At 40.3% G+C, this 26703-nt stretch overlaps 1 protein-coding gene across 1 annotated transcript; it reads right to left on the reverse strand.

Moving 5' to 3' along the window:
* Nucleotides 1-1823: 1823 nt before the first annotated feature.
* On the reverse strand, nt 1824-26057 carry bard1 (BRCA1 associated RING domain 1). The gene is made up of 11 exons (XM_067603319.1): nt 25878-26057; nt 24094-24150; nt 22998-23146; nt 21347-22431; nt 20606-20686; nt 18217-18389; nt 11242-11368; nt 11000-11132; nt 8477-8569; nt 3922-4019; nt 1824-2328 (listed from the first exon to the last, which is right to left on the reverse strand). The coding sequence occupies exons 1-11, from the start codon at nt 25973-25975 to the stop codon at nt 1981-1983; spliced, it is 2442 nt and encodes an 813-aa protein (XP_067459420.1). The 5' UTR covers nt 25976-26057; the 3' UTR covers nt 1824-1980.
* Between the last annotated feature and the right edge of the window lie 646 nt (nt 26058-26703).

The following is a 26703-nucleotide window of genomic DNA, read 5'->3' on the forward strand; positions in this document are numbered from 1 at the left end:
GGCATGAAAACACACCATAGACACAGCATTTCTCTGCGCCTGAATAGATGGCAGTGGGTAGCATGTGAGGTAAAATTCAATTTAAAAGAGGATGCTGCAGGACAAATCTCCATGAATTCAGCCACATTTTCTATAACAATACATATGAAATATGCCCAGAGTTTCCACCTTTCTATAAGGAGAACATTGCAGAATAAATAAAAGTATAGTATTTGCCAGGATCATGAGCTGTGTGAGAGGGAAAAATAAGAAGATACCAGTGCTTAATGGTTTTGTAATGCTCAGTGAGTTCAAGGGCATTACTCACAGGTTCATTCCTCCATTCTATTTCATTACAAGTCAGTCCGGGCTTCTATCTTGTCCACACTGCTAATTGCCTTCTCCCACCTCTCGCCGTGGACAAGAAAAGGGAAGCAATTTTATGCAGCACATAGCAATCAATAGCAATTAGGTGCATCCCTGACTAATCCTACTGAAAATGGCATCTTGGGAGATGGCCAGCAGAAGACCTCTTAAAGCTCATGGACCTGCAGCCCTACACTGTTGGAAGGAAATGTACACACACCCACACACACACACTCCTTGTGGACACAAAAGAAAAGTTTAGCTTTTTCTTCAAAGCAAGTGCCAGCCCTGTGACGGAACAATTAATTGCTTTTTTTTCCTACTCTACACTTCATATTGAATCTCCATCGATCTGTTCGGGGACCCGCTCGCTCCATTTGTTTCAAGCGGGCCTCCTCAATTAGATAATTAGATAATTGTCTTTTCCTGGTAAACCACTGCAGATTATGGAAAGCAACTCCTCTCAAAAACTGTTCATTAGACATTGCAGCAGACAACAAATGACACCAACTACAACCAAAAACAAACCTCCAAATGAACTAGAAACTGTGCAAAGGTTAAAATTGTATGAAATTGGTGCAGTGTCAGCAGTGATGAGTTCATTGTTTTGGTGAAAAGGGAGCAATTTACCAGTCAATCTACTCGTGGTCATGAGGTTTGGTAATTACCAAAAGAATGAGACCATTAATACAAGTGGCTAAAATGAGATTCCTTCACAGGGCAACTGGGCTCATCATTAGAGACAGGGTAACAAGCAGCATCACTGCTCCTTCACATTGAAAGGAGCTAGGTGAGGTGGTTTGGGGCATCTGATTAGAATGTCTCCTTACACTCACCCAGTGGAAGATTTTCAGACACGAATACCTGAAACAAGATCACAGTGGAGACCTGAAATATGTTGGATGGATTATATACAGTATCCCTTCAGCCCTGGAAACGCTTGGAGATTCCCCACGAAGAGCTGGATAATGCGGTTGGGGAAAAGGACTTCTGGGATACCTAACTTAGCCTGCCGCCACCGCAACACGGACTGGGAAACCAGGAAAGCGTGAAGGGAAAGAATCTCCACCGTGGCTCAATGGCATGAAGTTATCAGATTGATCAAGCCCTGTTAAGCACCTCCATGTTGCACAATATTACATTTGATCCCTTGTCACAGGTTGCATATGTCTTTAAGTTGGGACCAGTTCCACCAAAGAAAGATTTCTCAGATTGTTTAATTTGAATAGTTGCTAGATGCCGCACTATCCAACTTCTTACAATCACAATTTAGATTTAGCTAAGTCCCCCTAATTTGTGCAGCATGAGTTTGATTTTTCTTCTTTCCTGTCCCATTAAACATGTTAATGTTTTATGGCCCTTGAAGGGCTTCTGATCCTTTGGTATGAAACTACTGGTTTATTCTGTTTATGTTGGAGACATTATCACACCATTAGCACCAAAAATGAAGAACAGAAAAAACACAAACTGCTTTTTAGTTAGTTTGAGCTACATTATTTTAATATTGTTTGTGATTTGTATAAACAGTCTCACATCAACTTAATCACCACGTTAAAAAAAACAACAACAAACAAATTATGCTCAAGGATAAGTGATACCTCAGTGCAGAATTATTAGTGAATATGTAAAAATGGTTTAGACCAATGTTTGAGGGTCTGGCACAGGGAGGAGGCAGAAGGCTGCGATGCAGTCTATGAGCCAGGTGGAGGGAGCTGACCACACCTTGCCACGCCTAACCACTGCCGGCTTGTGAGGGCCCTGGGGGTCAAAGATGATGTACTGGGTGCAGAGGGCCTGGTCGGAGCCTGGCAGGGCGTGGTAGGCAGCAGCACTCAGGGTTTGAGTCACATCGCTGTCTGGCTTCGGCTGCCGGCTCAGGAGTTTACCTCCTCCCTCCCGGAGCAGCTTGGTGAGCTCATCTTTGGTAGGCATCTTAAAGGAGCCCAGGAGGAAGAAGAAACAGCCGTCGAAGAGCGGTGGGAGCTACAAAAGATAAATGATTGGAAATTCAAGCATTAGTAAGAGTTTTGATGATTTACTCAACCTTGGTCTAAACTAATGCTTCCTTCTGTATCAAAAACCTGGCTCAGAAGAAAAAGGACCTGTTATCTATTATCTCCTTCCAGTAAAACATGTTAGTCACTCAGTGCCAGCAGCAGGCGAATAATTTCAGTCCTTATGAGAGCAGTGGTAGAAGGATTGAAGTCTTTTTGTTTATGATGAAGATAAATATTTCTTTGCCACTAAATAGGCTCCTATATAATACATGTCTCAGTGTGTGGATACTTTCTTTGTATTTACTTCTTTGCTGCTGAGCCAGAAAACATTTTATCAGCCCGCTTCTCCAGACAAACTCTCAGCCACTTACCACTGGTGTGTTTAATGCAGCAGTGAATTAGGCCACTGGAGACTGTTCAATTCACAGCATCAGTGAACTCAAGTGTTTTGGTGTGTAAATTGGCTCTCTCAAGAGTTTTGAGCAAGACGGTTCTTTGACTACACTTTGGTTGGATTTAATTTTGTGTCCTTAATATAGGATTATGATTGATGATATTGTTGTGTTTCTAGAATAGACATTTCAGTCTGCACTAGAGGAAACATAACAGGAGACGCCAGCGATGAGGACATCGCCAATGTACTAAAGAACTTGTGTTCATTATCATGTCTGCCTGCCTGGGGTCATCACAACAACAAACTCAGTATTAGTCTGCTTCACAGGACTCTGGGAGTGCAACTATCCTTCGGGGAATGAATAGGTAATCACTCACAAAACACTGTGCATACATTAAATGCTTATCTGAAGTATTCTCTACCTTTGAACATTTTTCATATTTTATTGCTTTCTTACATTGAATTGCTGTGGATATGATTACAGTTTTTAACCAATAACCAGAAAATTATGCTTTCATTTCAAAATGAAAACAAATCTCTCAAATATTTCTTAGTATAAATGAAAAGAAAAACAATTCACAGGACATTAATGATGTTTTAAAGCCATACCTATGTAGCTTTGGCTCTGTTTAGTCATTGTCTTTCTGGAAAATAAATCCTATACCAAGTCACTGTTCTCTTGCAGGCTGCAGCAAGTTTTCCTCCAGGATTTTACAGTATTACACTTAATCCATTTTATTCTCTACCTTTACAGACATTCCTGGACCTGCTGTTAAGATGCATCCCAGCAACAATGCCCTGCTAACACCAGGCTTCATGGTGTTTCTGCTGATGTATGATGTTTAGTTTCCACCAAACATCACCTTAGATATTGTCAAAAAGTGCTCCCTCCCTATTTGGTACTTATCTGTCTGCAGCCTTCTGTCTTGTGTTTTGTATTTAGTATTTTGTTTCTGTTCGTTGGTGTCAAAAGGAGATATTACATCCACAGTGGTTTTGTGCTGCAAAATATACAACATGAAAAAGTGAAGGAAGATGAACACTTTTAATGGTATTTGATGTTGCTGATCGATAACCGTGCGTCACAGCCTGGGGGAAAAAACTTTTTTTTTTTTCCAAGGACTGATGGTCTAGACAATCTATACCCATCTTTTTCATATGTTTGTTCGTCTGCTTCTCATTTACCAAGCTACATCTGTTGATGCGGCTACGCTGGGGGCCTTCTCCTGCTTCGTGTTCGGTTTCGGGCATCCACTTGCCTGCCTGCAGACATGCCTCCACCCCTAGCATCAAAGAGAGAGAAAAAAAAAATTAAAGCTACAGCCAATTATGTTGACATGAAAGAGTGTGACAAGGCAATTGCAAATGGAGGATGACAAAGCTCGTGCCCATTTTATTACGAGTTGGAAGATTCCAAGTATTGGCAAAACTTCAGCTGTTGACAGAGAAAGATGCCCACGGCATGATGGAGTTAATGATACAACCCTCATTTTAAGTAAAGCATCTCAAGCTTAAGCAGAATTCAAGCATCATCTTTTTCTCTCCGTCTCTCAGGGTTTTTTACAGAGTGAAATTAGAACTGTGACAGCCAGCATCATGGCATTTTTTGGAGAAGAAAAGAACCTTTTATTCTAAAACAAAAAGAGAAGCTTTTCTAAAGACAGAAAAGTTTCTTTAAAAAGTATAGGCAGATATGGAGAAGGGGAAAAAATTCACATATTTTAATGACCCCTCACTGTCACAGATGAAATATGCTTCTGAACATGACACAGATCACAGTGCTGCTGTTCTCAGTAAGTGTTCCATTACGGGGTGTCATGTTGGGCCTGTAGTATTTTCACTCAAAATCTATAAAGCTAGATTTTGAGTGAAAATACTACAACTTTTCAAAAAGGCATCAAGGATGTCAAAGAGCCCTCTGCATAACCCTTGGCCTGAATATAAATATTTTGACTATGAAAGTGCAGAGACTCCTCACAACAGTTTCCAACCATAGACTCAATGCGTAGTATATCGACATTTTGCCACACTCACACAAGCTGTGACTCATTTCACCTTCAGTTGCCACTTAGTGTTCCACACAGTAACTTCCAGCTGCGTGATATGGTGACATGAACAGATTAGGGTAAATGTGTGTGTGTGTGTGTGTGCCCTGTCATAATACAGCACCCTGACATGAAACAGCAAATTACATACATACATATACATGCAGAACAGAACATGGGGTGAACTGTAATTACATTTCTTCATCCACCTTTATTATAGCTTTCATTTAGCAGGACCCTGCCAGAGACTTAGGCAGAGGAGAGGGGAGATGCTAGGGTTAATCGCTCCGGATGATGGCACCTAGAGCTGTGGAGTCATTAGCATTTTGGCTAACTACTTTGACAAAGACTGAATGCAGAGAACATCTCAAACCCCTTCCTTCCTAAGTCGGTAAATGAAGAATCGGATGAACCCATTTCTTTGAATAACCATGAGACCAGCTGGAACTGTGATCTCTTTATGAGTACAATAACTAGATAATAGGGATTGACTGATATGAAATTCTTTTTTTAAGTTACATTGTTGGGTATTTTTTGCCTTTAATTAATCGAGAGCTGTAAGTGGATAATCAGACAGGAAACAAGGGGCGAGACAGAGGGGTATGACATGCAACGAAGGTCTCAAGTCGGAGTCAGACCAGGGACATTGCAATAATGTGGCATGCACTGTAACCATTCAGCTCCCAGTGCGCTTTTGATATGAAATTTTTATGGCCAATACTGACACTGCAAGTACAATAGCTTATTCTTAATCAACAGTCAGTATCCAACCATTGTCATGCTACACAATAAAACAAGTATTCAGTAGTGCACAGGTGGTATGGCAGCAAAACACCAGCCCACCATGGGGAGTTGTGGGTGGTGTCCATGGAAAACGTCTTGTTGGCAGTCGAAAAGAAGCAACTGAAACTTGTGTATTTGAGGAACACATGGGTGTACACACACCCCCTCCAGGCAGCAGAGACAAGAACTACAGTGCAGGGAAATTATTCATCACAAATTGGGAGGAAAAGGGGAAAGATTTTTGGGAAATATGCCTTTTTGCTTTCCTTCCAAGAGTGGCATGAGAAGATCAATTTACACATCATGTCTGTACATTAAGTTTGGACCTATAGTCAGGATGTGGTTAAGCTTAGCTAGCTTAACATGAAGACTGAAGGCAGGTGGAAACAGTCTGACTGGCTGTCTACCCACACATCTAAAGCCGTCTTAATTACACAATGTGTTGTTAAACCCATAATAGAACAGAAATGTAAAAATCTCAGTGTGTGCAGTAATTCTGTGCAGCATCTTTGCTATAGTGCAGGTTGCCAGATACAGTTGGCAAGCACATGTTCTGATTTCCATGATGATACCACACCTGGGGACCTCACTGTGACAACAACACTCCAGGAAGTCTCTGCACTCAGCTATTGCTTGCCAAGAAACAGTTATTATTACATAGCTCCACATAGCACCACAAAAGGTCCTTTTTGACCAACTAATGACACACAATATGTTCATTTTGGAGCTTTAGATGTCTTGGTTTGCTTTCTCTCCTGCCTCCAGTCTTTATTTTAAGATAGGCTAATCTAAATCCCAAAATGTTGAACTATTTCTTTAAGTGATAGGCGTGTAAGGGACAAAAGGATTTAAACCATTTTATGATGTCCAATGAAACCTTAAGGCTTTCAGCTGGAATGAAGCCCCATCGGGCAGTATGAACTGACTCAGGTTGATTTTCAAATATAAAACTGAGGTTGCTTTCCTGAAGATACTGTACTGCAATGAAATGGAAAAGGTAAGCCAGGGCTTGGCCTAGCTGAGAGCGATGGCATACAAAAACATGTGACAGTGAGAGCTCAGCTACTTGTGTGTGTGAACACACACATACGCAAGGATAGAGACAGATAGGATGCCACCACGATTGTCATGAGGGGGACATGCTGTGTCAACTGCTCAGCCTGTGTGGACGAACAGGAAGAGGAGGGGCTGAATATGGGGTCCAAACACACAAACTCTTATATAGTGACACAAACACACACCTAAACACACACACATTCAAACTTGAAGTAGCTTACTGGCAGAGACAGAGAGAAGTGTGCATGCCATTTTACTCTACACACACACACACTCACAGTGAAGAGATGCTACTGACGGATACACCACTCAAGGGCACACCAAGGTGCCAGAAAGCTGTTTGACAGCAGGTCTCTTTTTAGCAGACTTCCTCTGAATATGTGCTTGTTGACTTGTTTTAAGGATACCAGGGAGACTGGCTGAGAATGCCTAATTTTTTGCAAAGTGTTCATCTTGGCATAAATCAAACAGGAAAAGAGACTTAGCCATCTTTTCATTGCTAGAGATATTGAAGCCTTGAGGCACATTGATTCCCAGATTCTCCCCTGCTGTTACCCACCCGCTCTATTTGGCTGTCAGACGTGTAAAGCCGGTGCGTGTATACACAGCAGCGAGCACAAACAATTTACCTGAAAATTGCTTGTTGTGGAATGTTATTTTAATGTTTCCCAGGACATTCCACGTGTTATAGAAAATAAAAAGTATTGGATTTAGAAGTTCCTCTCCTGACCACAGAGAGCCTGATTTCTCCTGAAAGGTTGCAGCAGAAAGGAAGCACAACATCGAAAGGGCATGTCTCCAACGACTTTGGTACTTCACTTTAAGACAAACTGCACATTAGCTAATACAACTCTACGCTAGTTCTTTCTGAAACAGAGATGGCTGGTAAAAATGTTCTTTGAAATCCAAATAAGATTACTTGTGCAGCACAATCCCTCTGTTCTGCACTCTAGTCCAACAGTTAGATTTTTCATACTTGTCCGATACTACACCAAGAGTCAGAGGCACCCATCAATAACTTAACATACAAATTTGATAATTACTTTCATTTGCTAATGCCTGATAAAGTAGCTCTGTACCATGTTTTGAAAATGGTCAATAAAGAAGTTACTGAGCCTAGATGGCTGGGATCACAAAGCTAGTTAGCAACAGTTGTTAATTACAAACCAATCACATACAACATCAACAAATCAACACTGGATTATTGAATGGGAGATAAGATGAGATAAGAAATAGTTGATATCCATGGGGATATTTGGTTATTATCACGGTGGCAGAAAGAAATATTCAACAGAGTAAAAAATATACAATATAATCACACAGCTAGAAGAGAATAGAAGCAATAGAAATAGCATAATAATTTACCGAAACTAAGGTTAAGGCTATAAATAACTAAGAGTCTACACTGAATACACTACATTAATCTATACTATCTGTATAATACTATCTATACGCTATAATACAATCATTGAACTACACTTGGAGTTACACTACATAAACTATATGGATTTTCCTTTCTTTCTGGAAAACTAAAGCTCATATTTGCAGCCACTAGTCCAGCGCCTTGTTCATACACACTTCACTTGTGTTATGTTTGGCATGAGGATCAGTACAGTATATAATGAAAAAAAATCTACTATTTGAATGAACTCTTCCATTAAAGTTTTAAACACAAAACAAGATCCAGCTTAGGCTACAAATGCATTTAACATTCAGAATATGTTGGATAAAATCTGCCTCAGCGTCACTGCAGTAGTGCTGCTGCAAGGTTCCAACAGAAAAATAGATTAACGTGACATTCAAAAATAGCATCTACAGAGCACTTCTCTAGCTGGTGGCTCACACCCTTTACTTACAGCTGTATTTCACAACCCAGCAACCAGCAAGGAGACCCAGAAGGGCAGAGTAGGTGGTCGGCATAGGTCCTTCTGGCACCACGACATGGCTCACTGGAAGACAGAGATACAAAAAAAACAAACAACAAAACTTGAAAATGTATAAATGAGTTGCACTACACCACGTACACAAATAGCTAGGGATGGGAGTTGATATGATTTTATTGATACCAATGCCATTATGGGTCCGATTCTTTATCGATTCCCTTATTGATTCCTGATCAATTTTTTGTGTGGAAAAAAAAAATATATGAAACATAACTGGAAGATAAGATGAATGGTTTGCAGCCAAAAGTTAACTGCATTAATTAATTCATTAATCTGAAAGCATCTTACAGTGTCCTGTCCGTATGAGAATAACAAACTGAGGGGGAGGCGGAGTGCTGAGCTGTGTTGTTATTAACATCGTGTCTCCAGTAATGAAGAGCAGCCTCTCTGCTGCACTGTTAGCTCCAGGGAAGGCCATCGCTGTACAACACGCTGAGTGGGCACAGGGTTTTTGAGGTGAAAGGGACAGACAGTTGGTTTAAGTTGTTTAATGCTGCAGTGTGTGTTGGTCAGCCGGTCTTGTTTGTTACTGCTGATCGCTGCTCCGCTCCGCTAACTTTAGTCTCTGGGTGACGGCGTAGAAAGTTCACGATATATTTCACGTTTGTCTCGCAAAGGTAATTGTTTAGTCATTAAATCAAAACATGTTTGCAATCGCTGCCTTTTTCAAGATGAATTACAAGATAGCTGAAAGTAACTTTAGCGTGTGTACGCCGTAGGCAATCCGGAGGCTGCACTTCCCTTACAGCTGAGTTCTGCTGTTTTCGTTCTATCAACATCACATGCTCGGGCATCAATGAGAGGAATTGATAAGCTCAGAGGCATATGATTCAGATTGATTGGATAATTTGGAACCGGTTCTCAACTAGAACCGGTTCTCGATTCCCATCCCTATAAACAGCTGCCATCTTCTTAGTGTGTCTGACTGCTTCCAGATTGAATGGCAGACTGTCCAGCTACTGAGTGCGTGTATGTATGTTACTGGTGCAAATTTCGATAGATGGATAGCTAAAGTCTAACCTGACGCACCAGATAGTTTGTTACCTTCTGAGAAGTCATCCTTGGAAACTGGTTGGAAAAGGGAAGGCACTTTCAAAAAATACTTGGCAGGTGATTGGATGAACCATCTTTCTATCACCATCTATCACTGCTTTACCTTGCTAGGCAGCTGGATTCATAAAATCACAAGATCGTGTGAGAACCCTAACAGGATGCTGATTGGTCCAAACCATCAGTGGTTCACACACACAAGTGCATAACTTGAAGCCTGACAAGATGGACTCTCATGTGATCTTGCAAATCCAGCTGCCTCGCAAGGTAAGCTAAATTCAGGGGGTCACCAAAGTTATTACAATTCATCCTGAGGGACGTGAAGGTCTGCATGAAATTTCATTGAATGAAATCACCTCTAAATGTAGTTCATTTTTCACTTTATTAATAATTTGCTGATGGCTCTTACTTTGCTTGGGTGAAGAGGTTAACTCACTGCAAACCTGTCAAACAGTTCATGGCAACACAACAAAAGGCCAAGCAACAGCTTATTTCATAAAATGCAGCACTAAAAGGACACATAATTATAGGTTAATTAAAATTTAAATACAAGCTTATTGCCTCTTCATTCAACAAGTCAATGTGGTTGACAAGGGCAAAATGAACATAATTATATTTCCAGGGCAAAGTCTTCTTACACTGTGCACTGACCGTGAATTCCCATGGATTTGTAGCCTTAAGTTCAAAATGTAAACCATTCTCTGAAAGCACCGACTCTCACCCCTCCAGTCAGAGGAGGCAGAGTTGTGAGAAACACTTTTTCATTAGTGCTTATTCATCACCCCGACAGTACCTCCAAACGTTTTATGAGGAATGATTTCAATTACTTTTGCTCTCTGGTGTTCTGCAGGCCATTACTATGCAACAGTGAAGGAGCTGCTGTATCACAGTGATGTATACAGCTCTAAAAGCACTTGTTAGTTACTGTTGAACCTTCACGAGTGATAATGCTAAATCACCTACTCTTGGTTTTTACAATACAAAAGGGTCTGTGTAAGGCACTGAAGCCTATAAAGCTCGGCTCAGAATGAAAAGGGACACTCAGGCAACAATCCCATCTCTAAGGTGGTGGAAGTACTGTACAGTATATCATTTTCATTACAAGCATCAGGACCAGGCTAGGGCACCTAATATATCTCTCAAACGAACAAGGCCTCAAAATGATTGGCCATCACGGTGTCTGGCAGTGAACAAGCTTACCGGCCATGATCCCAATGTACCAGCAATTGGCTGATAGCTGTTGTTAATCTGCAGTGTTGCTAAAAGCCCATGTGTCACAAATAACATTAAAGATCATATGTGGCTAGGCTTCAAAGGGGTTTCATCTGGTACATTATGGAAGATAAAGCCTGTGAGGAGGTTGCTGCTTCACCACACAAACAGTACCTGAGCCAGAAAAGGTGTCAGCCATCCTCCCTCCCAGTAGTTGCCCCAGTTTGGTCAGTTGATGCTGTTCTGTCTGTGACAGCTTGCTGCTCAGAAACACCATACTTTCATCCCTCCTCACACAGTCACTCACCTGAGAAAGGACATCAAAACACAGTTAAGCATCATCTAGGCTTATAATGCAAAAATAATCGCTTCTCTAGAGTTAAGAATTTTAAGGGAAAAAAAAGATGCAGACGTACCACAGAGAGACTGGCTGAGGGGCTAAAAGATGTATTAACATTTTGGGTTCCTTCTGAGGCCTCCTGGAAAATCTCCAGCATCTCCAGACTCACTGCGTAATCTGCAGGCCGCCTACCATGCAGATTACTGTGAAGAAGAAAATTCAAAACATAATGTGCCTCGGTATCTCACAAAGCACAAACACTTGTGTACTTTTGCATTTGCTGTAATGGAGACAATCTGCAGACTGCAGAGACCGTCAGATATGTTAAAACTGATTAATGAACTAAATAATTACTTGTGTTTTTTTTTCTCCAAATTTCCTGGCACAAACACTGAAACTTGTGAGTTTTGATAAATCATGCTCAAAATGATTTCAATTTTGCTTGAATACACAAGAGATCTGTAAGCTAACAAAGTATTTGAACTGAGGCAAAATATGCAAGACATTTCTAAAATGTCACTTTACCCTACTCTAATAATATTACAATAATATTTTTATTCTGCAATAATTCTTATTTTTAGAGCACTTTTCAAAAAAGTTTCAAATAAGGCCAAAAATTTACAATAATAATAAAAAAAAAAAGTGAAATAATAGAAAAAGACAACTGGATGCTCTCTGATAAAGAAGAAGGGATTTAAAAGATCATACTGACTCGGCCACCCTTATTTCTTCAGGCAAGTTGTTCAGAGTCTTGACTGCAAAGGCTCTGTCTGTTCTAAAGTGGACGTATGCACATTTTCAGGTCTTATATTCTGGGGCTCTAACAGAATATCTTTGCATGATTTACAGTTAAAATAACTCCTTATTTATTTTATACTGTCACTTTACGGAACAAATGGCTGTTTGTGGGTATGCACAAACAATCTGATGTCATCACAAGGAGGAAGTAGAGATAACTTATCAAGCGGAGCTTTTGACTTTCAGGGAGCATTTTTTTTTTTTTTTAACATACGTTCACCTCAAATTTTGGATCGTTGACCGTGTTTAACGTAGACATCTGACATCCTAACAGTACAAAAATAAGAGAAAATCACAAAAAGCGTGACTTGTCACCTTTAAGGAAAGAACAAAAGGTCTCTTTGCAGAAACTACTTAAAATACTTTGCAGAAAAACCATGCCTTTCAACACATCATAAAGTGCCTATATACACTTCTGACTAGCGAGACACACTTGAGCTCTTCCCTTTTTCAAATTGTCTCTCCTTGTTTCACAGATACCGGCTTCTTATGAGGGATTCTCCAGCATTTGGCTAGATGACAGGACTTAAAACCTTCTAATCCTAAATCTATGTAGCTAGTTAACCATAGACATTTCTGTAACCAACCTGCTGTTCTGACTGACTGCCTATCAGACAAAGCTTTCACAGACACTAATGCAGCATTGATGTTACTAAGCGATAAGTCCAAAACAAAGTCTTCTCCTAAACGATAAACACTCTGTCATATCGTTTCATCACAATCCAGACCATTTTTTTTTTAAGTCACTGGCCAAGCATAGCACTAAAAATCAATATTTGCAAGTCCAAAGCTCTGAGAAAAAAACAATTTGAGGATGTCACACCCTGCTTGTTCTGTGAAACTGTGCACCCATGTGTGTCATTCATTTGGTGGAGCATAATTGTTTGATATGAGGGTGAGCTGAAATCTGTCCTCTGTTCTTCTTCATTCATGTGTCCGTATCCAACACACTAGACTCACTGCATGCAGAATGTAATTACCAAAGGGCTGTATGACATTAGCTCATCAATTACATACATTTATGTTATGAGAAGACCTTATAATGCAATGCCACAGATGGCCGCTAGATGCTGGCTCTAGAAATACTAAGTCTTTTTTTCCCCCCAAAAGGTCATTATGGTCTCAATTGCTAAATTTAGGCCCTCTTAATTAGTGTGCTGGTGATCATTTTGGAAATTATCTCTAAACTGCTGCTCTCCCAGCTCAGGGACTGAGTCAGTCTATTGTTGCAATATTTCAGTAGGTTTGATGCTACTTAATTACAATACCTGCCCTGTTCAAACCAGCTCTAATGCAAACCAATGGGTGATGTCACACCTCACTACGTCCATCTTTATATACAGTCTATGGTTACAACAAGGACATTGAGGAAACAGCTTTCAAGTACATCTTTAAGTTGAAGTTTGAGCTGCATGAAGCAAGACTGGGGTCACCTTGAGGAAAGAGGGAGAGGAGAAAAGAATGAAGAAAATGCACAAGAGGAGGATGAGGAGGAGGAGGAGGAGAGACCAAGAGAAGAACCAAGCCCAGCAGGTTGTCTCTAAAAGATTAGGCGTCAGCAAAGATAACACCTGGGGGACAATTAATAGGTCCACTGGTCCATAAAATATTTCATTTGGATTCATACCCCCAGCCACATATACACACACAAATACAAACAAACATAAAATGTCCTTGACACTTATATATATGCGCACACGCAAGCCGGTTTATGCAGCTGCACGTGACAGAAATATCTGAAGAAAAAATAATAAAGCGTGGAAAATTGAGCAGGAGGTAAAGTCACAGTCACTCTCCCGCAAACCCCTGCTTAAGTACACAAGTGGGAGGAAAGGCAGTGGTGGTTTAAGTGGATACTCACTGTAACCACGATTCTTATTCTGACCGGGGGAGAGGAGATTGAAATATTAATTTCAAGCTAGATATGAATACAAAGCGAGCGATGCATGCTTCCATCAGTTCACATCTAACACCATTCATAGTCTTTGTAGATGCCGTCTCTTCTTCGCCGAACAAACAACATAACAACACTATCGCTGATAATCATAGCCTTTTATTCTGTCTGTTGATACATACTTTCACAAACCACTACAGGACCTGTCTGTGTCAGTCTACATGCATTTTTTTTTTTTACTTAATGTATATGTATTTATCTATGACTACAGCCACATTTCTGTTTCAAATTTGTTCTCATATGTCTAACGATAGGAACATGTGGCAAGACTGACTGGCGGGTTGTAGGCGAGGCCTGAATGCATATTTAATCAAAAGGTTCATTAATCACATTTCCTTCTTATACAATCCACTCTGAATTTATCCTGATATTTGGATCAGCTGGGTATTCCAGTTTATAGTGATGATGCGGTATATGACTCACCGCGTGCCTCCGTTTAACTATGTAGAAGCACTGTGTATTGTAATTCTTAGTCATATGCCCTTCTCTGACACCAAACTGTGTAAATCACAAACAATGAAGACAAGGGCATGTAGCACTTTGCTTGATGGACCTGAAAACTGCTTTATTCAAACCAATAACAATGTGTCAAACCTTGTTATTTGAGTGGTGGAAAAAAATCTGAATAGTATGGGGGATAAGAACAAAAATCATCTGAATTGTGCACTTTCTCTAACAAGAGGCAGAAACTTTCCACACTGACTGAATACATGCAGTATATTTCAAAGATGGGAAGAAATGAGAAAATGACATCTATTCATTGGAAGGTGAAAATATCCTATCTTATAGACAACAGCCGTGCTAATCCAATTAAACAATATGTCTCATGTGATGTCTTGATCCAAATGTTTTTTTCTGTGTGTATTTTAAAGCTGAATATGAATTCTGTATTCGGTATTGTATGTAATATCAGAGGTGAATTCGCTGATTGATGACATTTGGAGACTGTCGTTGCTTGTTTGTTGTTTGTCTCTGTATGTAGTATAATTATACCGACCCAGTGTATCGGATTGGTGTTCGGCATGTTAATTAACGTCTGTAAGGACTCGGGCTTATGGTCATTAGGACTGAGTAAACAGCCAATTTAGTCATGCTGGATGTCTTGTTTCCCATATTTCATAAACGCAAATCAATTTTCATATCGCACTGTTATGGACTTAGTGGCCTATTGTGTGCTTAAGAGAATTATTGGCAGTAAAGTACACAAAATTTGTAATAAATATATAAAATATACCACCGTGTTTTAAGTTTGTAAACATAACTACCACATTGTCTCATTTTAGCTGTCCGAATGTGCTGCACTGGTAGATATTTATGCTTACAGGACTGAGACTCATGGCCGTGAGCCCTGCGTGCATGCTGTGTAGCTTCTCAGAAAATGCATAAACCTGTCATTTTTCAGATAACAGGGAACAGTCGACTACGTAAAATATAGTAGTATTTAGTGGAAAGAGTAATGATATATCACTGCAGTCCCGTAACATTGTCAGACTCACAATGGAAAAAAACGCTAAAGGATCAAAATACAGCAGAACCAGAGATGTCGTCTTTTTTACCCTCACTTTTTAACCTCGCTTCTCCACACCGCTCCAGAGTTTTTTTTCAAACCTGTAGTCTTCAGTCCCGAGTTGACGTCGACTCCTGTGCAGTTTACTCTGGAGCCTCAACAGGCTTTATACAACTTTTTTTCACATATGCAGTAGTACTCTCCAAGACCTGTAAACAGCCTTTGAAGTGTAGTGTAGCGGTGGAGTTCTGCTTGCAGTTTGCCTGTTTTAAGACTTCCTTCAGTGTTTTTAATACCTTGCCAGCAAGTCAAATACTTGAGTGGGACGGCTGTAGGACTGGGCCCAAACAATGAAAAAATGCAGCCCAATCCTTTAAACCAAGCATACACACACACAGACATACACAGAGGCACAATGATGATCTGCAAAACCTGCATTTAGAAACCCAGAGCTGCATGCCAATCATTCCATTAGAGATTGCATTGGCAGATGTCTTGGTTTGATTCTTCGCTGAGTGTGTGCGTGTGTGTGTGTGTGTGAAGCAAGGGGGGTAGCTGGGGCAAGGATTGCATTCATCTTGCACCGTCACAACAGACTGCCTGAGTCGCCGCTTCTTTTTTGCTTTACAAGGTAAAGAAGAGAAAATGTAAGACCCGGTTATCAGGACCCATCAAAGCAATAAGACAAATAAAATGTAATGAAGAGGGGAGAGGACAGAGGATGATGGGTATAAAGTGATTGCAAAAGAGAGCGGTGAGTGTGCAACACAGCAACACATACTGACCCTGATCAACTACTCTATTGATCCTACTGATTAACCAGCATCCTTTCCCTCATCATGGACATTGTATTATGCATCTACCATGCCCCCGCAGGCCAGAAACGCTGATACAGCATCAACTGACTGACCAGCGACTAATCAGCACCAGTCAATTTCCTTAGTCCTCCTACCTACAGTACTAATGCACACCCTGTTCTTAACAATAAAGGGCTGAATTCCTGATAAAATGCCTGGAAAACTGGCATCAGACATTTTACTCAAGAAGTGGAAAATAAGCACTGGTCGAGACATCAGAAGCACCTCTCTGATGTAACGCTATGAAACACAACAAATAAGAACTTTCTTCAAATTGTAAGTTTCCGTTGAGATTTCTACTTCACTTGTCTGACTCAGGTGGACGGTGTAATAGTGCGTCCACCTTTACATACACAGAGGAGCAAAAATATTTTATTTTATTATAATTAGGGCTGTAGTCAACCAAAGAAATTCTTGGTCGACTAAAATTGTACATAATCTTCAACTAATCGATTAGTTGCGCGCGCGCGGGGGGGGGGGGGGGGGGGGGGGCAGCCACACATTTCTCTGTTTTGTATCTTCAGGTTAGGCTAAACCATTGTTGCTAACTTTGGAGCTAACCCCCTTCACTTTTCCAGCATTTGGGGAAACAACAGACGTGACTTTTTAGCATTTATTAACTGACACACTGTAGTCTGTACTGTACCAGACTGACAACTTACTACTGACCTTTTCCTCTGCTCCGCTTGCATTCACCGTCACTTCTCTGCCCCTCGCTCTTTCCCACTCGCTACGCAAACATACTCCTTAACGGAGCCACGCTACCAATAGTTTCCAAGGCAACGACACAAAAGTTGACTCACGTACCGGAACAGCGCTGCACAGAGACTCCCAAACGCTGTCGATTTCAAATCAAAATCAAATATTAAAATTTTTTTTTGGGGGGGGGGGGTTCTCGTTGTGTCATTATGGAGAAACACTGATTCAGTAAACGTTCAGTACGTTCAGTAAACGTTGAGTACAGTTGGACCCAGCGGTCTCCATTAGGTTGGGCGAGTTCAAAGTTGTGAAAACAACGGGGGTGTTTTGAATACACCCCCGTTTTCACAGGTAATTTGTTAGTCTGTCACTCCCGCCGCAGGAAATAATGGATTACTCCGGGAAAGCTATTGATGTAGCACTTTTCTCCTTATGAAAATAACACGGAGATTATTCGACCAATGAGAATTTAGTCGGACGAGAGCATATCGACCAACTAATCGACCAGTCGACCAGCAGACTACAGCCCTAATTATTATATCACAAAGCAATGCAATCCAATTCAACACCACAAACCACAAACATACTTTTCTGACAGTCTCAACAAACAAGCCAAATCGTGGCTTTGTTGCATTGTATTTTGTTCTTCATACACAGCAGTAGCCTCATGATCTCTAACAAATACCAATTCGGATATCATACTAATAATAATTATAAACTGAAATTTGATTAAAAGACACAAAATAGTTATAAGTTGTAGGTTGAAATATGCAGTATTTAAAATATATTTTCTCCTTTCAACAGCGAACAGATGTGTTTTGATCTGCATCTTATACAGTGATGCACAGTGATTTTTTTGTCATTTTTTGAAATTAAGTTAACGCTTGATAAATTCACTTTATAATGTGGCAGGGATCAAAACACTTTTAAGTACGAGGTTAAAAGTTCTGTTTCTGTTTTGAAAACAGCGACTGAAAATTCTTGTATATAGGTCAGATCCTGGTCAGCACTTGATGATTTTGTCTTTGAAAAGACCAGTGCCGAGCAATACACGCCATCTATGCAGTTAATCACTTGTCACGCATCTACCCTTTTTCCACAAAGCAATCCACGTTACATGTACAGGTCTGATCTTGTGATGGGTCACTACGTGATTGACTTGAAATGAAGCAACCCTTTTATAAAAGCAACACTTCAGCCTGCAATAAACTGAAAGTATGAAAAAAAACAACTCACAGTACATTCTGTGAAGCTCCGAGCTGCAGCAGCATTTTGACAATGGCTGGGTGTCTGTTCCTCACAGCGTCATGAAGCGGAGAGTCATTCTCATAGCCAGGTGTATTCAATAAGGCTCCCCTTGAGACCAACACCTCCGAAACCGCCAGGTGACCCAGGTTACACGCCTCATGCTGAAAACAACAAGCAGCAACATTCACAATTTATCTTGCTCTTCTTTGATCTGTTTTTTAGCCTCAAAATACAGCTTTATCAACAGCGTGCAATCTAAACTATCCATTCTGAATCCCTATGACATATCACTGTAAAATGTATGTTTTTTTCCCCAGTTGATTCTGTTTAAGGTGAGGTTCAACGAGTTCAAATGAATGTGAATCTACATAATGTATAGAGAGGTTTTAGATGAGATGTTCAGTTCCTCCTTGGGATATTTTAAATGTATAAGGTAGCTGGGTAACTTAAGAACCGTCAGTCAGATAGTACAGCTTAATCACACTTCATTAATTTGTAGAATATAATTCATACTGAGTACGATCCACTGAGGAGACCATTTAAATATCATCCTGACCTACTTTTCTAAAAATTAAAATGAATGAGGGATATAGCTTAACTGAATTGTTTTGTTTTTTTAGTTTGTTTGCATATTTGTAGCAAAGTTAAACTACAGTATGAGAGCTTTTCATTCGGAAATGAGATTAAGACCAATTGGCAACAACCGCACTGTATTTAAATACAGCTGTGATCCCTTAAATCAATTGGGCAGCTGATTTTTTTCCCCTCCCCGAGCATCCATTTGGCTCAGGTCATTTTTCAGCAGCACACATCATACTTTTTAGCTTACACCTGCAATGGATAACACAGTTACTTGCTAAAGCTTGTGGAGTTATTCCATCCCAACTACTGTGTAAAAACATTTACCTGCAACACAAACCAGCAAATATTAAGGGAACTATGCAACTGTTGTTTTTATTTGTCTACTTGCATCTCCCTGATTTCCAACTCATACGAAATAAGAGTGGGGTTTTGTAACAATCATTTCATGTAATCCTGTGAACTTTCCCCAGTTCTCACAGTTAGGAACCAAAATTTATGGATTTGTAAGTACTTCTTAAAATCTGGTTCATTTTTTTTGTTGTTGTGACAATTTAGGGTTGATAAAGACTGTGAGCATACTGTAGACTTAAAACATTTTTAAACCCTGTAACCCTGACTGGACAATAAACCAAAGCAGTTAAAATGTTGCTTAAGTCTAGATGATTGTAGCATGTCAAGTGTCAACTTTGACAGCTCTCAGCCTTTCCAGATAAAAACAAGTCAATCAAATATGAATATGTCACACCCTAAGCTTATTGGTAGCAATTTTTAAAAATATATATATATATATTCTGCCATTTTTTATGCCTTTATTGGACAGGGACAGTTTAGAGGTGACAGGAAACAATGGGAGAAAGAGACAGGGAATGACATGCAACAAAGGTCCGCTGCCGGAACTGAACTCCAGATGTTGTGGTTATGTGGCGCGCATCTTAAACAGTAGGCTACCGGGGTGCGCCTATTTGTAGCAATTTGAAAGATCAGCGGCAAACTGTCAAAACTCAAATCGAAAACTCAAGTTCGAGTGCAGCATCTTGACAGAGAGTAGCAGGGTGGGGAAATTAACACCTGCCACCATCCAAACGCTGGTAAAATATGAAAGTGGCTGATAGATTTCAGGCTGAAAATAATGATTTACTATTGAGTGGCTGGTGAATTTAAACATTTATCTGTCAGTGGCCGGTAGTAAAAGTTAATTTCCCACCCTGCAAGTAGCCGTGTAGATGTGCTGCAATAAGATAGCAGCAAGCACTCTACTGCTTGCTCTCAAATAGAAAACCATGGCTCAGGCAGCACTGAGGGATTGTACAACTTGTCAGGTGCAGGCAACTTCGGGCTAAATTATTAAAAGAGCACGAGCCTACATATTTTCGGGGGAAGAAAGTAACAGCAAGAGTAATCCAGACAGGAAAAGTAAGCTTCTATGCATATTCATAACAGCAAACAACACACAATGATTACGCATGCTGGTTTACCAGTGAAGACACTACAATAATTGGTAAACGGAGAGATGCAAATGTTGAGTAAATGTAAGAGACGCAAGTATGAAAACCTTCCTGTTGTCAGAGGTTTGGTAAACCAGAGTAGCACAGGGTGACTAATAAACTGTCAATAACCTGTGTTAGGGATGAGAAACACCACAAATACATTCCATCAAAAGGAAAAACAGCCCAACCGTGTAGAAAAAATAGTCATTTAACAATTGCTGTTTTATTTATAAAACATTTAGTCACCGAGAAATGTTCAATACAACAAATAAAGCTTTCAGGTGTATCACTCGGTGTATTAGTCTTACCAGGGGTGTCCAGCCAGCGTTATCCTTCAGGTTGGGGTCAGCCCCCTGGTCCAGTAATTCCTTGACAGCCTCTACATCTCCCTGCAGAACCCAGAAAGGACAACAAACCTGAGGTCAGAATTGCAGACCTGTAAACACAACCGTTCAAACACAGTAGCTGATCCCAGTGTACCGAAGCCTTGCTGTTTATCAATCACACTCCACAGTAGGCCATTGATTACCTTGTCTAGGATCTAGAGGGGGATTACGGCTGTGTTTGCAAGGATTACTGTAAAATGCTTTATTCTCACCAGACCTGAACTTGTACTGTGTGATCATTTGAAGACTAATGTGTGTGCAACTGAAGGGGAGAGAACGCATAGGAAGAGAAGATATTCAAACCAGCATGCCATATGAAAGAAGGAATAATGAGGAACATTAAATGGCCAAGTTTGTATCCTCCAACCCAGAATTTAAAGCCAACTGACACGTCTTTAGAATTTTAAAAAACATAGCAACAAATTGAGGGACAGTATAATTTCATTTTAATGAAGTTTGATTCAAGTAATCCATATTTGTTTATAATTTAAATAACCAATGTATTCAGGATGTAGAGCAAAAATAGTGTTATTCATTTTAAGTCCTCATTTAAGGAAAGACATGCTGTCGGTCTACTGCAGAAATTGTTCAGAATTGCATTTGTAGAATACAACAGAAAACAGGATATGGTAAATAGGGTGAATTATTCAGAAACCTCTTGACCTTTATAGCAGCTAGATGCAGTGGAGTCTCTCCCTTGTGGTTCTTCTTCATAACTGCAGGGCTCCCTGTTGTGGGCCGGCCAACAGACGTGTGAGTAGAGGGAGATTTTCTACCTGCGACAGAGCGGGGGCTCTCTCCCATCTCTTCTCTGGGGTTTGTGACTCTCTTTTCACACCTAGGGCTAGTCAAAGATGGAGGGTAAAGGACAGCTGGAGACATCTGACCCGACGATTTTCTCCTCTGGCCCGGGGAGGCCCTGGGCCTTTTTGGCGTAGTCTCCAAGGTGATGACCTTCTCCTCTGCTCTGGATCTTTTTGATGAGTGATTTGGGGGAGATACTTTGTCCTGTTTTTCAGGATCAGCAGTCGTGATGGGGTCATTTGCAGACGGCGTGTCGTGCTGGATGACGCTGTTTGACTTGTTCTGACAGAGCTGGGTTTGGTTATTGAGTACAACGATGCTGCCTTCTGAGAGACTCTCCCTCATGGTGCTCCTGCCAGGGCTGAGGGAGAGTTCATTAGTGCTCCCCTGTGACACTTCAGGCTGAGGCTCGTCAGATGTGACTGCAGGGCTTAGGAAGGAAACCCTTTTACTAGACCTCCTTGCCCCTTCAGTACAGGGCTGCTCTTTCTCCGTTAAGGCATCTACCCCCTCAGTAATCCCCCATTGCTGGTTTATGGTCTCCAGCATCTTCTTCTTCTTCTGCTGCTGCTTGGTCTGTTTTTGTGTGGTCCTCTTGGCCCCTTGTACTGACACCTTCTTGTTGACAGCGTTCTTCTTGGTTGACTTGTTCTTCCTGTTCTTGTTGTCGGTGTGGCATTTTTGAGCACAAGAGTCAGAGCAGGAGTCCTGGGAGGATGACATGAAATTGAAAACTGACAGGTCCTCGCATTGAGCGGTTATGGTACCTGGCTGTTCTGCGGTTGTTTCTCCAGGAGATCTGCTGTCCGGTACAGTGACCTCTGAAGGCTTCTCCACTGTGCAGCGTACCTTACGGCTGCGAGGGCTGAACCAGATCTTGAAATTCTTCTTGTGCTTAAGTACAGGGCTCTCAGTTTGTGTTCTAATCTCAGCTAGAGGGGAGTCTGTAATGAGGTGTGAAAAAACAAAACATTACACGTTTAACAAAACAAAAAGTTACCCTGCAGTGTATACTAAAATGTTTCTTTGTAAACTGCTGTCAAGAAGGTTCTTTGTGTTTGTAATAACCTTGCACTACCCGTTGAAATGAAAAACTTTAAAATATGCATTGCCAACCAACAATACTGACATCTGACAGATGTAGAGAGGTACCTATTCAACTTCCTTTACCCTATTTCTGTGTAAAATTATATTAAGAATATTTCTTCACATTTCAAGTACAGAGTATAGAGAGGTGCCGTGTAGTTCTTTGTCAAAGCTGAGCTCTACCAACAAACACTACCATGGTTAACTGCATTGCATAATTACTGTCGATATCAGGATGCTGAATGGGCTTTAAAGATAATAAACTACAGGAACAGGCCACTAATTGTGACATTCAGAGATTAGATTGGCGGATGTTAAATGTATTAGTCAACAATTGATAGAAGGGGGCTGATGAGCGCGGTGTGAAAGATAACGAACAAGACACATAGATTTGAGAGAATGACTTGTTCGTTGTGCTTTCTACCTGGCTCTTCTATGGGATTCAGCAGGGACTCCAAAGCACAAAAGAGCTGTGTGATGCTGCTGAGCTGCCTGTTGATTTGAATGTCTTTCACCCATGCGGGGCTGTGACACACCACGCAGCCATCTCCTACCCGGGAGCCAGCACAGGACCTGAGCAATAAACATATCTTGGATTAGAAATACAGTTTATGGTTCAGTCAGAAGAAATACAATGACTGTATTGATTTACCTTTTCAGACCATTCAGTCATGAAGAGATGGAATAAATTGAGGCTATACTTTATGTCTATAGGGACATTAACTGCCTTCATGTCAGACTTTCAACACTGTAAACCACGTACCGCCAAGAAACCATGTCATTGCCACGGATATGCAGTATTTAATCTGCTTAAGAAATAAGCCCCAAAATGAAAGTAATGCATGTTAACTATAACATTTCTAAACTATACAAAAGGTGTGACATAATGTGCTGCAGCTAGTAGTTAGTGGGGTTCAGCGATATGTTGATTTATATTTTAATGCATTTGAAATTTGTCAACCACTATCATTTTTTTTCTATATCGTTTATACCAAAGCATCTATCTCTGGAAAAAAAAAAAAGAGAATGTACAGTACCAGTCAAAAGTTTGGACACACCTTCCAATTCACTTGAATGAGAAAGTGTGTCCAAACTTTTGACTAGTACTGTATTTAAATAGCTAACTAAATTGTTCCTTGATTTTTTGCTTCCCTAATATGTATGAAACACCTATTCTGACATTATATCTCAAACAATAATTGATTATTATTACTGATTGGTTGATCCAAATAATATTAATGTTAAGCCCATAAACTAATTATTATGCAATTACTTGACTTTTATATGGAATAAAAATCCTACTGAATTTAACCGCTCCTCAAGTCTGACAGGGGGAAGCAAAAGAGCTTTCTCACTGTGGACATTGTGTTTTGCCGTAGCAGGAAAACATTACAAAGACACCATTAAGATTATTAGTTGCACCTGTGTTTGACAAATAAAAACATTGTCAGCCATGAGACAGGTCTATTGTAAATGAGCATGTCAGCAAAAAAAAACAAAAAAACATTTAGTTACATTACCTGCACAGCATATGCTCACACATTCCTAGACACACAGGTTCCCTCATTAAATTTGAGCTGGAAAAAGACAAACATTTAAAGTGAGTATAGTCAGTCAAAATTTGCAAGGAAACCTTGAGCAACCTCGGGCGCCCCGAGGACTGCGCTCTCAGTCCACGCTCCTGACCCACAGGTGGCGTGATTCAAAAGTGGCTACTGGTGGGTAACTTTTCTTTCTGGCATACGCTAAGGAAATAAACGGTATACTGTCAGTGGAGCACAAGTGCCTTTCTATTCCTAACTTGCACTTGCCATTTTCAATTGGTATACCATATGCCGATACATCAGAAGTGGATTTCAATCTCTGTGCTGCAAAGCAAGAGCTGAACCAAATTATAAAGTTTGCTGATAACAGAACAGTTGTTTTGTTGTAAGACAAAGATAACTCCATTTGAGGCAAATTTGTGATTTTGAGTTATATAATAAAAAGAAAAAAACATTTAAATCTAGACTTCAGGAGGGCCTGCAGCGACCACTTCCCATTGTACATCAAGGGCACCACTGTGGAGACAAGTCCACACTGCAGAGAGGACCTCATCTAAAAATTTAACACCACCTCCCAAATCAAAATGCCCTGCAGACACGGAGAAGAGTGAACTTCTCCTTTTGATCATCACCACCCTACTATAAAAGGGTAGTATAGAGAGCATCCTAAGCAGCTGCAATGCATTATAGTCTGCATCCGAATAGCCATCAGCACTGTGAAGGAGTCGCTCTTACATTTTTCACAGACTCATTCATTCCACTGCAGTCTGGCTGCACGTAGTGAGCATCCTAGCATCCATACTCTGCAACTGCTAATTCTTCTGGGAAGTCATGTTTCAAATACTCACCTGAACTAAATCAACCCACCCAGCATCCCCTAATCACACAAGCACAAACACACACATACACAATAATTCACAGCAGCACCTTACAGGGCAGTATGCTCTGGACTGTACTCACAACACTGAACACATTTATGCCTTAACCTTGGATGTTTACATGCATAATCTGATTTAAATTGCATAGTTTCTGTGCTGCTACTTATCCAAACCATACTGTTTATACTATTTATCATTGATGTATCATTGTGTTGTGTCTTCTATAATGCTGCGTTGTCATACACTTGTAGTCTGTGCTGTACTCCCGTGTTAATGTTGCACTGTGATTTTATAAATTTCATCCCAGTATGTTACAGCACGTTTATGGAAGGCTTGTCAATGAAACCCTGCTTAATTTGAGTTAATTTGAATACACGCAGAAACAAGCAGACAAAGAGCCAAAAAGTTGTTAATTCTAACTTGGAAATGTTCAAGAGGCCACATTAAACGTGCAATTTTCACCAATCAATTCATTAACTTTGATTTCAAAGGTCCCAATCCAAGTTTTAATCAATTGTTATCTGGTATTTTGTTTCCAGACGCTTTGCTTTTCCACAAAAATTGACTCATGACCTTTTTAGAGCTACTCTAAATAATAAGCCATTTTTCAAGTGAGCGAAACATGATTTAGCAAGTTAAAGACATTGATTAAATAACGTCAGCCTGCAGTAATCAGTCATGTCCCACCAGTTTTGACAGGCGTTACTGAAATCAAGTGTTGTTGACAACTTTAACGTCAGTAAGGTAAGGTCATCTACCGATTCAAAATAAACCCAGTTTAGCTTGACAAACGTATGGTTGCTAGCGGCTGTAAAGTTTATTGTATTGTTAGCGTTAACGTTATGCAACCAAAGAGCTGGCCAGTCTAACTCAGTAACTTACCATTTTGAGCAAAGTAGCAGTCGTCGAAAGTTTGCAACGGCCTCCTTAGTGTTCTTCCAATCCTTTGTCTGTACGAGGACATCGTTATCCATTCTCATAAGATTTACTGTTTGTTTCCTGGCTCGTTTATAACTTTTGTTTATGAACCAAGATTGCAAAACAAGCCTCTCCCGCCAAAGATTTAAGGAAGTGACCTGTGATGGTTCCCATGAACATGGTGATGACGTGTGTTTCGACCCGCCCCTCTGCCTCTGATTGGCTGTCTTCGTTGGTTGGGTTGGTTAGGTTTAGGTATGGGGATTGCGATTGGTTAGAGCTAGGGTAAAAATATCAGTGTAAGCCAATCAGAGGCAGAGTAGGGCGGGTCATGACTTCGCCATCCTAGGGAAAAAAACGCCTACCCTAGCATGATGGTGGGAATTTAAATTTGATCTAAAACCAAAATAAAATGAAAAACAAACTCACAGTATAACAGCAGAAGATACGTACAGATACCTTTTGTTTATTTAGTATCTCCTCTGTTCTTAAGCTCAATTTCTTCTGCTTCTTTAGGCATTTTGAGATTTAGGAGTCAAGGACATTTATTGTGTGCACATTTATTTTATCCTCCTACAATTTAAAATATTCAATGAAATAAGGAACATTTACTTTAACAAGTTCAACTCTGTAATTTCAGATTTCAAAGAGTTTAATGACCACTCCAAATTAAAAATACTCCTGTGGCATGTTGATACATATTGCTGTCCAATATGTATCAAGATACCACAACCTTAGACACAGTGAATGACAAACACACACACACACAACAATAATGTTCACATTACTG

This window comes from Thunnus thynnus, chromosome 11 (assembly GCF_963924715.1).
Source record: "Thunnus thynnus chromosome 11, fThuThy2.1, whole genome shotgun sequence".
NCBI lineage: Eukaryota > Metazoa > Chordata > Actinopteri > Scombriformes > Scombridae > Thunnus > Thunnus thynnus.